The following is a 16649-nucleotide window of genomic DNA, read 5'->3' as shown; positions in this document are numbered from 1 at the left end:
TCGATTCTGCAAAAGGCACTAGGGAAACTCAGCCTAAAACTGCAGGCTCTGCTCTTTCTCTTTCACCTGCTCGGAGCAGCTCGGAGACAGACACGACTGAAACACGGAGCCAGCACTCGCTACAGTGAGCATTTGCAACAGCTTGCGATTTATGGGCGCAAATTAGCCACACGGCCATCTGTCCCTCCCCGGACCACGCCTGGCCCGCTCCTTGCTGGAACAACTCCTTTTCCTTGAGAGGATACATATCAAATTACTTTTTTTTTTTTCTTTAATTAAATAAATGTGGGAACCACAGGTGGGGCAGCAGGCGGCAGTAACCCTCTCAGCAGCATCTGCTGGCCAGCAGTGCCCGGCCCCGCATGCGGGACAGATGCTGGGTGCCTGCCTGCAGCCTGACCCCAGCCTGCTCGGCCACCCAGCTCCACCTCGCCGACACCAGCTAGGCTTGGTCTTCACGGCAGTAGGACCACAAGCACCACAGCTCATCTGACTTGACCACAAACAGCAAATCCTTTTTTTCCCCCCCAGAATCTCTCAGTTTAGAGACTTGCCATGGGGTTAAGTGAAAGCAGAGAGCTTGTTTAGCAACACCAAACACCCGTCCATGTGCCACACTGCTGGCTAACCAGCATGAGCAAGAAGCTCACCGTGGCTGTAAGCGCAGACCGCCCATGGGTTCATGGCTGCTCCGGTGTTTTACCCAGTGTCAGCTGGCTCCTGATGGGGTAGGAACTCGGAACTGGGTCTATGAAGAGAAAGTGCAGGATTTCAGCTCTTTAGCCTGGACTTCTCTTTCCCTGAAGAGCCATGTCCCTTTCCTCTTGGCCCAGGGGTCACACCAGCCTGCACCCCTTACCGAGGCTCGTAGCATCACGTCTGCTGCTGTGCAAAAGAGGTAAAAAAAATGATTTAAGGAAAGCGTCCCATTCTTCAATGGCTGTATTTGGGGATCCCTGGTGAGCAATAGGGGTGCTGGTGAGGAAGGACGAGCTCTGCTGCTGCAGCTGCATTACCGCGGCATTGGCGGCCATGCCCACACATAGGGCAGGACAGCAGCTCCCTGCTGGGGCCGTGGGACAGTAAGACCCCCATTTCAGAGGCGGCTTTTGGCAGTCCACCACTTCCCATGAGGTTGCAGAGCCTGAGCCAGACTGCCCACCGGCATGACACCAGCGTACACCCGGCCCCACCAGCACTGAACCGACCCCAACATGGAGTGAGCCACCACACGTGTTTTGTTCGCAGCCCCTTCCCAATCACCAGACCAAACCCTTCCACAAGCATCACCTTGAATGGGGTTTACTGCCTGGCCGTGCTGATGCCCAACCATGGCTTTATGTCTTTTTAAGCTGGGGCTGTGACCCGGTAGTCTCATGAGGTTCTCTCTGCACTCAGAGAGGTGCCAAGATACTTGTAAAGAGCTGAGCAGTGACATTCACCTCACTGCTGAAACCACCAGGACAGGGGTGGAAAAGTTTGTGGTTACTATCAATGGGAATAAAAATAATGGTTGCAAATAATGAAAAATTAAGTGGGTATCACTGGGCTAAGCCAAAACGTTACAATATGGCCTCCTTGGCCTCCCAGTCTTTCTTGCCTTGGGCAACCTTTTCCAGCAATCACTGGTATTTATCAGAAAAGAGATACAGTTATTGCATTTGGGTTTTACAAATAATTGAGTAATTTAATCTTTTAAGTGCCTCTGAGATCACTTGCTGTAATTAAAGACAGAAGATGAATGACTGAAGTGCAAGAGCATTGGAGGACTTTAAAAATGAATGTGTCCTTGACTGCATCTCCTGTGCATTTATATAATGATTATCCCACATTAATATGACCAAACAGATAAAAAGAGAAAATAATAAGAGCTTGGTTGCATTATTTCTCTTCCAGCCCAATAATAATACATCACCAGCTGGAGGAATGTGCCTGTGAATACCAAGCAGGAGCAACCACGTGCTGCCGAGTGCAGGACCCCGTCGCCTCCCACTGCGAGGTGCAAGGGAAGGCAATATCCGCTCATGGATCCCGCAGCAATGTGGCAGATAAATGAGTTACAAATGTGTATAAAATTCACAAACTTCCACCAGAAGTGGACTTAAAGGCTCAGCTAGTGCTGGGAGAGATGACTGCAATGCTGGCAGCTTACTTTATCAGCATTTATGTTCTCAGCTTTTGGAAATAAGACCCATTCGATCCCAGTGGAGAGAGGGAGGCAGAAGGGTTGCTGCAAAGTAATAACCATCAACAAAAAATCCATAAGGCCTATAAACAGCATTTTGTCTTCTAAATAAACTTTACGCCCTGGCATACCTATGTCATACCTTGGTATTTTGCTCCCCATTTCATAGCCCAAATGTAAATAAATACGTGCCCGAGAGGGAAGAGGAGGTGGTGAGGGAGCTGGAGCTGCCTCTGCTCCATTCTTCATGGAGCACTAAGCCCCTGGATCAGGCCTGTCCCAGGCTGGAGGAGCCGCAGCCTTGCACCCCTCAGGGCACCCTCCCACCCCTCAGGGCACCCTCCGGGCTGACCGGAGAGGCTGCAGCCTGCCGGGAAGCCCTCCTCGCCGCCTTGCTCCCCTCCCTTTCCTGGCAGGGCATGCGATGGCCTGCAGTTCCACTGAGCTATTGCCAGACTACAAAACTTTGTCACCTCATAAAACTTTACAGTGCAGGTAGTTTATACCATTACACCTCTTGAACTAAACACCCGGCCAATTCGCGGTTCCCTCCGGCGGGAGGAAAAAACAGATTTCTTCCTTCAGGTGTTGTGTTTCTGCGGCCCTGCTGGTTTACAGCGCTGCCGAAAGCCTGTTAACAGAGCCCTGAGTGCGGAAGGCAGCAAAGCAACAGCCAGCTCGCTGCCGAGAGCCAAGTGGCCATTTCAGCCAGCATCCCACCGGGACACATCGGATGCGCACCCCAGCAGGGCACAGCCCCAGGGGGAAGCTTCGGCTCGGAGGCTCCTCCGGCTCCTGACAGCTAAACAGGTGGGGCTGAGAAGGCGCTGCCCAGGCCCTCTGCTTCCCTGCAAGGGCTGATACCATAAAAAAATCAGTGAGAAGTACATTGCACATCCCAGGTTAGGGGGGAAGAGTTAAAACTCATCCCTCCCTGCCAAAAAAAAACCCAAAATCTTGTATGTTACTCTCTTAGGAAGGAAGGAACTCTTTCCACTAATAGAAAAGAACTAAAGTGGAAACTAATCCAACTTGGTGTGAATTTGCGGCATTTTAGAAAACATCACCACTGTCATTCCCACTGCTTTGATCAGCATGCTGGTGACAGTGACCACCTCTCCTGCACCTCAGACCCCCATGGGCCTCCTGGCCCTTGGGCCCAGAAGCACACTTGGATGAGCTCAGGAGGGCTGGGACGGGATAACCAGCCATGGCTGGGGCCATGTCGTGTTCCAAGTAACTCTTGCAAGAAGGAGAAGGCTTTTGATAATAAAATTCAGCATGTAGGAGATATATCGATTAAGGGAAAAATACGATGCAGGTAGGAAGTCTACACACTAGATCCTTTTTTCAAATTTTATTTTTTTAACAAAGAATATTCACGGTCCCATGGCCCATCCCCACAGCAGGGGATGTTCCCTCAGCTCCCAGGGTGAGGAACTCATGCATCTGCTTGTGCCTGTGGCTTTTCTGCCCTGCTTCTTTAGTATTTTCCCTGGCTTCCCTCTGCCTCGCTGGCCCTTTTGCCACTCCTTCACAAACACACAAAGCATCACAAAATAATAGCCAGCAAAATGTCAGCACCCACAAGTGTCTTGGCTGTAGGCTGCTGTTATTTCAGCTTTCTGGTTTCTTAGCGATCCTAATTTTTTCAGAACCGTTTGACAGTGGTGTTTCTGTTCCACTCACAAAACAAAATAAAAGCCTCCGATACATCGGATCCTGACACTTTCACCTCACCTTGTTATTCCTTCTTTTTCCAATCTCTTAAAAAGGGTGGGCTTAACCGACCAGCACCAGCCGTAGCTTTGTGACGACTGGCAAAGAGTGGTTTGGCAATCCCTGAGGGGCACGTCAAAGACGGGAAGAGTTTTCCCCTTTCTTTTCCTCACCTCCTCTTCTCCGTTTGTATGAGTGAAGAAGGAATGAGACTGAACTTTCTCAGCTGAAGCTGAAATGTAGCACCTAAAACTGATTTCTTCGCCCTGAATAAAGGGCATTTTCACCTAAGAGGTTTCTGCGAGCAGAACGAGCAGGTCAAGTTTACTAAGTGACTCAAAAGCAAACAGATACAACACAAGGAGAAAAGTGAAGGGCGAGTTGTGTGTTTAAACACGCTGACACTTGCGTGGCCACTGTCCCATTCCTTAGTCTTGTCCCTTTCTGCTCCTACTTCCTTTAACCTTGACATTTACTTTCCTCATGCTGTTTAACAAGGCTGCCACAGACTGACTGCCACAACTATGCTGACAAAGTCCTTCAAGCCTGTGAGCAGCTCTGCTGGAGGAGAAGAGCTGTTAAATTTACTGCAGTGTTACGATGAAATAAGCTATTGCAAGGAAACACTCTTATATTGGCATGGTTACTTCCACAAGGTTTTTAAATAGCAATAGTCCCTCTAAAAAAAAAAAAAAAACACCCAAACAACAAAAACCCAAACAACAAAAAATCAAAGACCCAAACCCCCTCCAAAGCCCTAGGTCTGCTGGAAAAAACTCTGTTTAGACACAGGCCCCAGCAATCTCCAACAAAAGTTACAGTTATTTATGTGGCATTGGAAAAACAAACAGCAACAGGGACTCCTGGCAGAGTTATCATAACAGCCTCTCCTAAGGTACTGTGTGCTTCGTGTTGCAAACAGAGGGATGGGACAGATTAAACAGTAAAGATTGTGCTACAGTTTGTTACGTACAGTATCTTTATTTAATTTCTGAGATTGTTATAAAAACAATATAACTTTCATTTAGCAAAGACATCCTTCCCACAGTCACTCTGCACAACCTTTTCAAGAAATAAAACAGAAGCTTTGCACTCACGCCACGAACATATTTTGAATAAAAATATAATTTTGTATTTTACAGCACGTTTGATCTGGAGCATTGAGTAAACTGGCAATATTATTTCATTCTAGAGACATGGTTAAAATCAAGAAAGCAGCCTGCAGAAGATACTGCATGTTAACATCCATCACATGAAGACTCCGGTTCCCTCTTTGGAAAATAAAACACCATCCTCCCCCGAGCTGTCTTTGCAGCCCGCGTATGGAGTCCCCTCTGCTCGAAGTCCTCGCTGCTGTGGGTATTTCTGCTCTAGATGCACAGATGGTGACGGGGAAGTGCCAGATCATCGCTCACACGTGGATATTGAAGGGAAGAGGTGCCCCACAGCCCGCAGCCTGATGGCAGGAGGTGATTACCGCATCAGTTTGCGTGAGCACACTGCAGTTCCTCTTGGACAGGTACCTAATCTTTGCCTATTCAAGGGCTTTGTTGTTGTTAGCGGAAGGTGATTTTTTTTTTCAAGAAGATTGACAAGAAACTCGCGCTGGCCCCTAATTACATAAAATGAAGCAGATTCCCGAGGCAAAACCATACCATTATCTCCATCAGACCAGCCTGTGTTTTCCCAGGCCCATGATTATACAATTCCTTCGCCGAGAGCTGCGCATCGCTGTGCACAGGCAGCACTGCAGGCAGACTGCTTAGGAGAGGACTTCGGCAACCGCTGTGCCCAGCTCGAGCTGGCCACTGCTCTGCAGGGATATTTAAAAACTCTTCTGAAGGGAATTGCGCCAAAGGCTGCCTTATTCCTATGGGCCAGAGCACCATGAGCGTATGCGATCATACAGCAACAAATCCCAATTTACCTACAAATTAGATATCCAGCTGGTGCCATCTGCCTGTCGGCGGTTACATATCACCCAGCCTCTACGGGAAGAGCCGGCAGTGTCTCCTCCGTGCTCGGACTGCTGTTTCACACATTGCGCCGTGGCTGGGCCATTAAATAGCACAGGGCAGCAACTCGCTGGATGGTTAATGGTTAGTGAAGTGTCTGGACAGGCCGGTGCCCGCCAGCCATGGCACCCGTCCTCTTCTGGGCTTGCCCTCCCCAGGCCCCCTGACCCCCCTCAAACCCAGGGGAGACACGCCACGTATGCTCGGCTGCTCACAATGATCAGCTCCAGGCTTCTTTTGTTTTACCCAACAACAAAATAACTATAACATACATACACGCAACCCACATAACATACAAGTTAGGCATGACCTGGCTACAGCTTGTATTAAATGAGTGTCACTTTTTGTTACGTACTGTCAAGGCATCTGACTACTGGAGTAATGTATTGCAAGGTGATTCATTGCCACGCCATGGAGACAGCCATTTGGCATTTCACACATTTAGGCAGAGCTATTTCTTTGTAATCCACACTGCGCCAGGCTCCAATGCAGAAATATACAGCAGTTTAAAATTTGCTCTTCTTCAGCAAGTCCCACCAGGCTATAAATAATTTTTATATATATTTTTAATACTTTATCACTTACCCTGAATTTTTCACCTTAATCTCGATACCAAAATATACATTAGTGCAAAGACAGACCATTTTAGGACTGGAACTAGAGGACAAATATATTAATCATTACGATAAGATACTAATTCTTTTCTATTTCTATAGATTATTTAAGAAAAAATATAATCTTAAGGTACAAATGAAAATCATATTTCATTGGTACGTTTTAATTTACAGTCTAGAATCACAGAGTATTCAGGTTGAAAGGAACGCTGGGAGGTCATTTAGTCATCTACTAGTCATCTAGTAGATAAACATCACATTTAACACAGCATAATCAGCTTTAGTAGATAAATAATTCTTAATTAACACAGAGAACATTTCCTTTAAAATATTCTTTCCAGTGAGTGACATTATTCACATGGCAATAAAAATACAATTACAGCTAAAGGCGATGCAGGCCTAGAGTTAGAAACCAGAGAAAAATGACCTCACTGCTTTGTACTGAGGACACTCCTACTGCAGTGATTCACAGGACAGGCAAAATAACGTAGGGAGTTTTTTTCCATTCTCTCTCTATTCCTACTAATAAACATTGTTGCTAATATTTTGCTAATTTATCCTGCGGAGAGAAAACTGAGAGGCCTGCAGACATTCAGCAATACTTCGAGATGAAATGCTGCCAGAGCCAGTTGCTCAAAGGAGACCCTCCAGCCAACCTGGAAGAGGCTTGGACCAACAACACCTCAGACCCTGGCAAAAGCAGCAATAAAGTGCTGGATTACTACTCCAAAAAGCTGGGATTTAAAGGCTCCAAACTCAACACAAATGGCATGCAGGGAGCATCTTACTAAATTACCCACAAGTTTCCAGCAGGTAAGTAGCTGGGCTGCAGCGCAGAGCCAGCTGTGTGCAATGGGGTGCCCCAGCCCAGCCGCGTCCACAGGCACAGGGTCAGGCACACAGCTTGCTGACAACTGAAACGGCAGAGACAGCCCAGCTCCCGCTCTCTGCTTTTTTACTCAGCAAATCAAAGAGAAGCCCTTTCGCCCTTCCCATCTCTTCCCATCAGATGGTATGACCCCTGCCATCCCTGGACATACCACTGTTGCTTCCCCCATGGAGAAAGACACAGTTCCTTTAGCTGAAGTTCCCTAATGACATCCTGAAGTCAGATGCAGCAAACCTGAGCAGCAGTTAACTGGTTTACCAAGAGCTCCCAGCAGCACAGACTGGTGTCCCCCTGTTCCTCCCCCTGCAACTGCTTTCAGAAAGGGGGTGTCCTTTCCCCCGGCGCTGCTTTGTGCAATTCTCCTCTGTCTCTGCTCAGTCATGTTCACTGCTCCAGTCAGGTGCTGGCTCTGATCAAGCAGCAACAGCATTAAACTCTAATTTGGAGAAGTAAACCATTTTGTTTGTCCCCAGTCTTCTCTTGGAGAATTTGACATTCAGGCTCTTCCACCACGCTATGTCTTCAAAACATACTCTCACCTGTCCCACTCAGCGAGGGAAAACCAAGGAGGGGAAAGCATGGCTCAACAAAAGGTCCCAGGGAAAGTTGTGAGATAACTCCAACCACAGGAATTAAGGACTGGTCGTAAACCAAATGTACTGAACCAGAGAAAAGGACTTCTGGAAGCCATATGCTAGCAATCTCTTCTCAGTGTCAATGTCCTGCGGTATCAGGCAATGTAAATGCCTTCCTAGTGCTGAAGCAATCACAACATCGTGCGCTCTTATTTCAGATTTCCCAAGGAGATGCAAGAGAAAGGCCAGTGAATGATGTATTCAAAGAGGCAGCTCTATTTATACCTTCTTTCTACCTTTTTGGAGTAGTAAGTAATGAAGAATATAGTAACAATAAAAGCGACAAATATGAAAGAGATAAAAGCTAATAATGATTTTCTGGTTCGGAAGAAGTGGCATTCAGGACACGAGGCAATCTCTTCTGGGCACAGCAGCTCGGGAGTTTCAGGACCAGGAAAACCATTATTGTCAATTATTTCTCTGTAATGTTTCATAGAAGGCTTTGGTTCGTATTGATTTGCAACGTAACTGTAGAGACCATACTTAGGAGCAGTCCTGTCATTAAAAGAATAGACAAAATATCCTTGCAGGTTAACGTTATCCAAGGTGTAAGCTGTGAAAGAAAACAAAGGGTTGAAGAAATTAATAAACATCACTTTGGCATTCAACAGCAGTACCATATGCCAGTACATAAAGCAGGGGCAGGGGGATGTTAAACCCACATCTGCACTTCTCTTCCCCAAAATAAGGTAAGGTACATGTACATCTATGAAGTGTTTCTCATAAAAAGTAAGAATCTGTCAGCCATTGCCAGACAGTATGATCTGAGAGTATCCTGCAATTTATTTCCCCGTTCTTGGTAAACACAGCTGCGAGAGCATGACTGTGTTTAATGATCAGCATGGAGCCTATCACGAAAAGACGGCTCTCTATTTTATGTAAGAAAGAATACAGGTTTTGGTTTTCGTACACCTGGATTTCTGCAACCTGTTTCTCTGACTGCTCCTTTCTCCCTTGCAGAGCATCTCCTGGTGGGGACGGCCAAGGAATGGAGGACATCAGGCTGCACTCCTCACTAGGCAAAAGGCACAGTGACACCAGGGAAAGACGTGCCCGTGCCAAGGTCGTGTACTGGGATATTGCCAGTGCAAGTGGAAAGGTTATGCAGATCATAGTCCTCTCTTTTTATTGACCCGAGTTTCTGATCCAAGGTGACCTGTATTAGTCTTTATTGAGAACATGTCCACAATACGTACTGCTGCCTTTGCTACTGGAAAAGGTCCAGCAGCTGGAGCATTAACCTTGAGCCACCAGTCCCTCCTGACAAAACCAATCGATCCACAGTAGCAGACGCAAACTGTGATACTTTTATCTCTCAAAATCACAATTTTTACCAAATTAAAGCAACATCTTCTAGCAGATGAACACAGGACCGAAAGCTAATAATTGGTGAATTTTCATATGGCTCTGGAAAGAATTCTTTCTGCAGCCACATGCAAGACATTTAGTACCTCTAACCTACTTTTCATGTGTAAAACGAAATAATATTTACCTGCCCTTTTACAGAGCTGCAACCCAGGATAATTAGTTTGTGTTTGTAAAACTGCATGTGGATTTAACGGTGTTACATAAATGGTTACTGCTGTTCTTTGTTTTCAATTGGCAAAGATGTACTTTGTGTACAAAGCACTTAAAAATACAGCCTCAGTCCAAAGGGTTCCACACTGTATTCTGGAATCATTTATCTGCACAATCCTGTTGGCTCCCCTGGAACAATGCAGGTGAGCAACATTATGCGCACAAATGCTGCCACATGCAGTCCCTGAAACCAGCTGGAAGGTAGAATACGAACTTTAAGGCAAGAGCACACGTGTACCAAATCCCCTCTCATTCCTCTCTGGCATGACGCTGAGGTAAGGACACAATATTTGTAATTCATCTCAATCACCGCACAGGGTCTTGCAAAAAAAATATGCAAGTTTTGGAGAAACCTGAATCAGTCACGATGACAAGGTTAAGAGCTTGCTCCTTGTGTAAGGACAAGATGGATAAAAGCACGATACCAGAGCAGAAGAAGAAAAAAAGAATGAAAAAGCTAGTATTACTGATGGTCCAAACACTGTGGAGGAGTGTATGATGTCAAAAGCAGGAGACTGAGCTTAATGGCAAGTATTATGGCTACTTAGCAGGGACATATTCATCCATGGCAAAGAAGGTGGAAAGATAGGAAAATATGGCTTACGTGTACTGGTTAGGTCGAAAAACATAGGAGCTATTTCCAGGCTGGATAGAAGAGGGGAGAAGGAAGTGATTGGGAGAAACTGGTACCAGATCAGTACAAATGACAAAGTTCTGTAAAAAACAGGGGGATGTGCAGGTGTTCTGGTGAATGGAAAAGCCCATACACACTTTGAAAACAAAAGTTCCAAGAACTGGTACGGTCTAAAGTGGTAGGAAGGAGAGAAGCAATACAGAAAAAACAAATTGAAACTGTAAGCCCAGATATAGCCAAGATATGCTTTTTAAATACAGATGCAGAAAACATGCAGCCAGGACTTGAAAATGCTGGAGAAGGAACTCTTGGGCGCTTAATACTGATGTTCAGTAATTCGTGCAAGAGGTGGAAATTACAGAGGAGGAAGTTAAAGCCAATGCTTAACAGAGTGGACACGATGACCTAGCAAATTATGGAACTGCCAGCCATCCTTCACTACCGAGCAAGAGAGTGGAATAGATTATGTAAGGCCTGATAAATACAAATTACAGGAGATATATATGATTAATGCCAATCACCTTAGCTTTATGAAAAATAAATCTTGTCAAACTAACTTGACATCTTTTTTATGAGATCAGCAGATCAATAAAAGTAATGATGTTTGATGTAATATACTTAGAACTTCACAAGGCAACTGACTTGGTATTATGGCATTTGGATGAAGAAAATAGAATGTTACAAGGTCAAGGGGAGCCCATAATAAACAGATTTCAACTGGTCTCAACCAGAACTATTAAGTCTAGAAATGTAATTGCAGGCAAGTAGGTGTCACAGTAGGTGTATTTTGACCGTGGTCGTGGAGATTAGTTTTAAGCACTGAAATATTTAATGATCTTAAATATATCAGCGGCATGAAAGAGAAGTAAAACTATTTCTCACGAAGTCTGCAAATAACACAAAGATTAGGGACATAATTTAACTAGCGTAGCAAGCTTTGCACAAGCAAGCAACTGGCATTTGAACATGAGCAAATGTGAGCATGTCAAAGAACATGCAGGCCATGCTTGGGCAGAGGGGGTTCGGCCTGGGGAGCCAGGATCTGTAACCGAGTTTGAAATCTCAGCAGATAACCACAGCGCGCGTGTAACCAACCTGCTGTCATGGCCAAAAGGGCTAGCGGGCTGCTTAGATGTAGGAAAGAGGAGTTAAAAGGGTAAGAGGTTACGTTATACCTGCCTGTGATATAGGTGCGGCTGTGGTAGGAACGGTGTGTCCAGGTCTGGGTTTACCCCTCTCAAGAAGAATGCTGGCCAACGGGAAAAAGTTTAATAATTGAAAGGTTCTAAATGATGTTTTATAGTAAGGGACACAAAGAGCTTTGTCTGTGTTCTTTATGAAAGAGATAAATGAGAGAGAGCTTGTTTTCTGTCTGTGAATACTTAGATGGGTAAAATACATGGAAATGCACAACAAAAAGGCTTAAAGCTGAAGCTAAAGAAATTAATACTAGAAGCAAGATTTACATATATCTATACACACACTTATATATAAAACCAATAGATAATTACCCACTGCAACAGCTCACAGTGAGATGTAGAAGATTCTTCATCAGTAAAAATTATCTCATTTGTCTTGTGCTTTTCTTAAAAAACAGCGTGTGTGCTTCTCTTAAAAAACAGTGTGTGTTGTATGATACGATGACACAAAAGGCCTCCTTTTTGCCTTATAATTTATGAATCTTTGAGACAGAGAAAAAGACTGGTTTGGGTTCTGAATAGCAGGAAAGAGTCCAGGAAATGGCATAATGAGGTAGATAGCTGAATTATTATGAAGATCACTGGTGGATAAGATCATGTTGGATAAGATACAGAGACAGCTGAGGAACAGAACTCATACCCAGCCCTGAGGCACATCAGTAGAGAGAAGCAACAAAGGAAAACAACAGAAGAAGTGCAATAAGAAGAAAACCTGACTAAATACATGTGGAGCTGCTCACATAACATCTACTTAATTTTCTTGAATTTACAAAAAAGTTATTCTGCTGTCTTATGCAGAATACGTGCAAGGTCCGTCTTACTCATGTTTAGTAACACCAATCAATCATAAATCAAAGGAAAAAATATCTGCTGTGCCGTAACATCTCATTTACAGAGTATTCTACATAGAATTTATTTTTTTAAAGTTAAACAAACTCTATCACACAGTGTATACTAATACTGGGATTTGTGACATATAAACCATCTATGGTTCCTTACCTTTTAAAGCTTCATTGATATAGTTCTCTATGTAATACACTCTGAGCTTATCATGCACCATATTGTGGTCATCGTCAATTCCATTAGCCATAACATAAATTGGGACATCACCGTACTTTGATTTAACCCACTTCAGCAATTTACGCAGTCCCCAGGGCACTACTGCAGCTCTGCTGGGAGAGTGCAGCCACGTGATGTCATTGATCATTTGAACTTCAAGATAGTGGTCATATTTTAGTGCATCTTCTTTCTCCCAGCCCACGAGGGTAGTAGTGTAGTGACTCAAGGCAAAAAAATCAAATGAGCCCCGGATTAACTTCTTTTCATCTTCTGAGAAATAAGGCAAGTGGAAATTATACAGGTCAACACTATTTCTTCGGTGAAGCCATGCTCTCATTGCCTGTGGGTAGTCACCATTCCCAAAGATGGGCTCCGCAAGCCAGCCAATGTCAAACTCTAAAATTCTGTCAGCAACTTCTTGGTCATTCCTGGAAAAGGGACAAGCTGGTTCTACCCAGTCAGCTTGCAGAGCTATAGATATTTTACCCTTCTGAGATCCCCTGAATTCTTTGTCATAAAGATGCCACGCTTTCGCATGGGCTTTCAACAGGTTGTGCCCTGCAGTGTACGTCAAGTTTTTCACAGGCGGTTCATTCATTGTGATCCAAAATTTGACATGGCCCCCAAGACTCATAAAGCAGAATTTGGCATACTCAACAAAAGCTTGAACTGTTTCTGGGTTTTCCCAAGCTCCATATTTGGCAAGGGAAACTGGAAGCTCTTGATTCTCGGGCATTGGTTGCCATAAAGCAACAACAGGAGTGATGTTAGCTCTGAGAAGTTCACTAGCAAAACACTGGTAATAATGTACAAGTGTGTGGTTGACTAGAGAAAGGTTACCTAAAGGAAGAATTAAAGACCATTTCAGTGAAAAATGGAAGTGTGTGACATGCACTTCCTGCAGAAGAGAGATCTGGAGCCTGATAGCAGCAAAGTCAACACAGTGGCGCTTGCGTCTGGACGTGAAAACTCCATCCACTTTAATAAGCTTCTTTGTCTGGTGAACATCCCACACATAAACACTAGAGTCGAGAAATTGGGCGGGTGTCGTGTCTACCTAGGTAGAAGAAGAAACATACCAGGTTCAAGCTGTTTGTTCCAGGTAGGTGGGAACATCATCACCATCAGACACAACTTAGTGAAAGAATATCGTAAATCAAAACATTGCTCTTAGCACCTCTCTCGCATGTCTGATATGATAACATCTCTCACTCATATGAATGAATTAATCTTCTGTTAACATATGACGCCAGAAAAGTATCAAATCTATGTATCCTTTTCATCCTACTTTCCAAACAGGCTTATGCTAATGGTCACCATGTTTATATCTTCTCCAGATTGCGCCAGTCCCTATGGGAAACAAGGGATTGCTCAGGGATAAAGCACTAAGCTTGCGTCAGATCTCCAGAAAAGCAGATCTTCAGCAAAGACTACAGTAATTTTTAAAATGTTTTTTTTTTCAAGATTAAGAAGCTATACCCAAGGACCTACAGAGAGACTGTCTGTTGTAAATTTCCCAGTAGCTTCAGTTTCAAGACCACTCCCTGAACCCAGTAAAAGAAATAATGAATGCAACATAATTTCTGTGTTCAGTTCTTTTCCTGACTGTGATGAAAGATGAGTAATGCTCTGCACTTGATTTTTAGCATGAATTCAGTTGACAAGCAAAATTTTTCCTTCCTGCTAAAGATGTCCTGTTTTATTTAACTCATACTGAACTCATTTCCAAGTTATTTCAGCAGGCTGTTGATGTCTGAATCAATTTTTTTTTCAGACCTCGAAGTCAACTCACTATGTATCCCTTCAACAATAAATGCATTTCCCGTAAGTCTTTAGGACGTCAGATGTCAGAATTGCCTGTATGACATACTGGAGACAGTAGAAGATGAGCTTCTTAGGGTCCCACAGAATTATACTTCCATTTATTAATGAATATCGCAAACACAATAAGGACTAGAAAATGGAAAAGTGAATTACTTAAAAGAATGCACAGCGTAAAATCTCCTCATTCATACTCTAGCATAACTCCTCCAAGAAAGATACGAACTACAGGATACTGTTCCCACATGTGTTTATTTGCCTTCCCCCCCCCTCCTTTTTTTTCTGGTGCAAGGTTCCCCCTGAGTTCAGATTTCCTTGTCCTGCCCTCTGTTTGAAAAGCAGGTGTCAGCCTACAACCAGTGTTCAACTTGTAGCTGAGGTCTGCAGACTGTATAAAGAAGCTGCTGAAAATCAGTTGCTATTTTCTCCGGAGAGGTCAGTACTGTGCTTATAGAAGAAAGTAATAAAAAACAGCATGTCTGAGGGAAATTGCTTTTCTGGAGAATTGTCCCTTGTAGATTACTAAAGCATGCATTGCCACTAATACTGTGGGAATGCTGTCAAAAGAGTTTTTCCACTGTGATGCATCTACAAATCACAGTACCTAAGCTTTACAGCACAAAATGTTTGAATGGCCTCTTGAAATGAAAATATTCCGCTTTGAAGGTTTTGGGGATGGGAGGGATTTTTTTAACTGTCTTAGGCTGACTGACTCTGCAGCTTTATAGCTGTTATCGATCCCAAAGGCAGCAATTCCATTTCCGATCCCTAATTTAGCTAGGAGGACAATGACTGTTGAATTTTCTTGGAAATAGGTGTACCAGGTTAGGAGGCTGCAGTATTTTTCAAAAGAACAAAGTCAGATCTTACTTTTGGAGTGAAAAAAACCCAAACAAGTTCCCTATACTCTGTCCTTAAGAAAGATTCTGTCTTTGTGGAAAATCTAAATTAAAAATTCTGTTCTTAGATCAAGCCTCAGCATTGAATTCAACTACACCTCTTTATTGTGGTTAGAGAAGCTCTGCAAGCCAAAACAGCATCTAAGAATTACAGAGCCAAGCTGTTACAGAGACAGTAACTAAGCTACAATTTTTACACATGCTATGAAGTCTTAAAATTTGAAAGGTTCTCCCAAAGTATCAGATTCAGTTGAAATAAAGAGTGAGTGCTAGGAACAGGATCCATGATCTAGCTAGGTGCTATCCACGGGCACTAAAGACCTCCGTCAGACACAGTGCTACACAAAATTACACAGAAATTTCATCTAAATCCAATATCGTTTACTTTTTTTTTTTTTTTTTTTTTTTTACACAGAAGCCCTCTAACAATGGCACCGGGATATATATGCATAAGATGTTGAAACATGCCATTGGAGTTTTAAGAGCTTTCAGGAAGTTTTTTAAAACATATATTATCACAGCAGACAAATATATTACCATTAAAATTAAGGACATGAAAAAGCAGTAATTTTTCGCATTTCATAGACTAGGACATTTGGAAATACACTTTAGCAGATCTAATCAACTTCCATTTGAAAACAAGTAACTTCCAGTAACTGATCACATAACATATGCAGGGAAGATGAGCATCAGACCCCTTTCAATTTCCATATATTTTTCTAAAATGCCATTTATCATACCTCAATCCGCCTGGATCTCCTTGGTCACACGCAGAAAGTCTAGTAAAGACTGAAAGACACAGTGTTTGGCACAAAAGCCTTGTACCCATCTCGTTGCAGCACTGTGGTAATATATATCGGCAAAGACACTCTACCCAGCAAATTTATCAATATGAACTTGTGCGCTGATCTGGCTGGACAGCCTGTCGGCTTTATCATCAGACTCACCTGAATGTAGTTGTCAACAATTCCCCAAGCAAAGCCACAGGGAAAAATCCCTTCTACGGGCTGGTTTTCAGGCAAAGGTGGGAAACCATTTTTTTCTATCAGCTTTTGATAGAACAAGACAGAAGATTTGGGCATCAACTTCTTGTCGTGGCTTTGAAAATCAACATAAAACAATCCACGTCGAATGCTGTATCCCCTATGCCATTCAAAGCCATCCAGGAGGGACCAGACTGTGTAGCCAAACACATTAACTCCGTCGTACCGGATGGCTGAGGAAAGAACAAAACCAAGCTTATCGCAGTGCTCATTTTCCTCTGTAGATTACACCATATCAGCAACGTTTGCAGTATTCATGTGTAAGAACAATGCAATAGGGCAGATAAGTTTAGTGGTGGACTTGGCAGTGTTAGTTTTATGGTTGGACTCGATGGTCTTAAAAGTCTTTTCCAACCAAA

At 43.7% G+C, this 16649-nt stretch overlaps 1 protein-coding gene across 1 annotated transcript in view; it reads right to left on the bottom strand.

Moving 5' to 3' along the window:
- Window positions 1-4874: 4874 nt before the first annotated feature.
- Window positions 4875-16649, bottom strand: part of KL (klotho) — a 52935-nt gene continuing 41160 nt past the window's right edge. The window contains exons 3-5 of the mRNA XM_063332523.1: window positions 16195-16463; window positions 12468-13584; window positions 4875-8610 (exon numbers count right to left, since the gene is read on the bottom strand). Coding sequence (XP_063188593.1) covers window positions 8273-8610; window positions 12468-13584; window positions 16195-16463 — 1724 coding nt within the window. The 3' untranslated portion in view covers window positions 4875-8272. The remainder of the gene's footprint in view (window positions 8611-12467; window positions 13585-16194; window positions 16464-16649) is intronic.

This window comes from Chroicocephalus ridibundus, chromosome 1 (assembly GCF_963924245.1).
Source record: "Chroicocephalus ridibundus chromosome 1, bChrRid1.1, whole genome shotgun sequence".
Taxonomy (NCBI): Eukaryota; Metazoa; Chordata; class Aves; order Charadriiformes; family Laridae; genus Chroicocephalus; species Chroicocephalus ridibundus.
The sequence above is the reverse complement of the archived record's forward strand: the minus strand, read 5'-3'. Positions and strand labels throughout refer to the sequence as shown.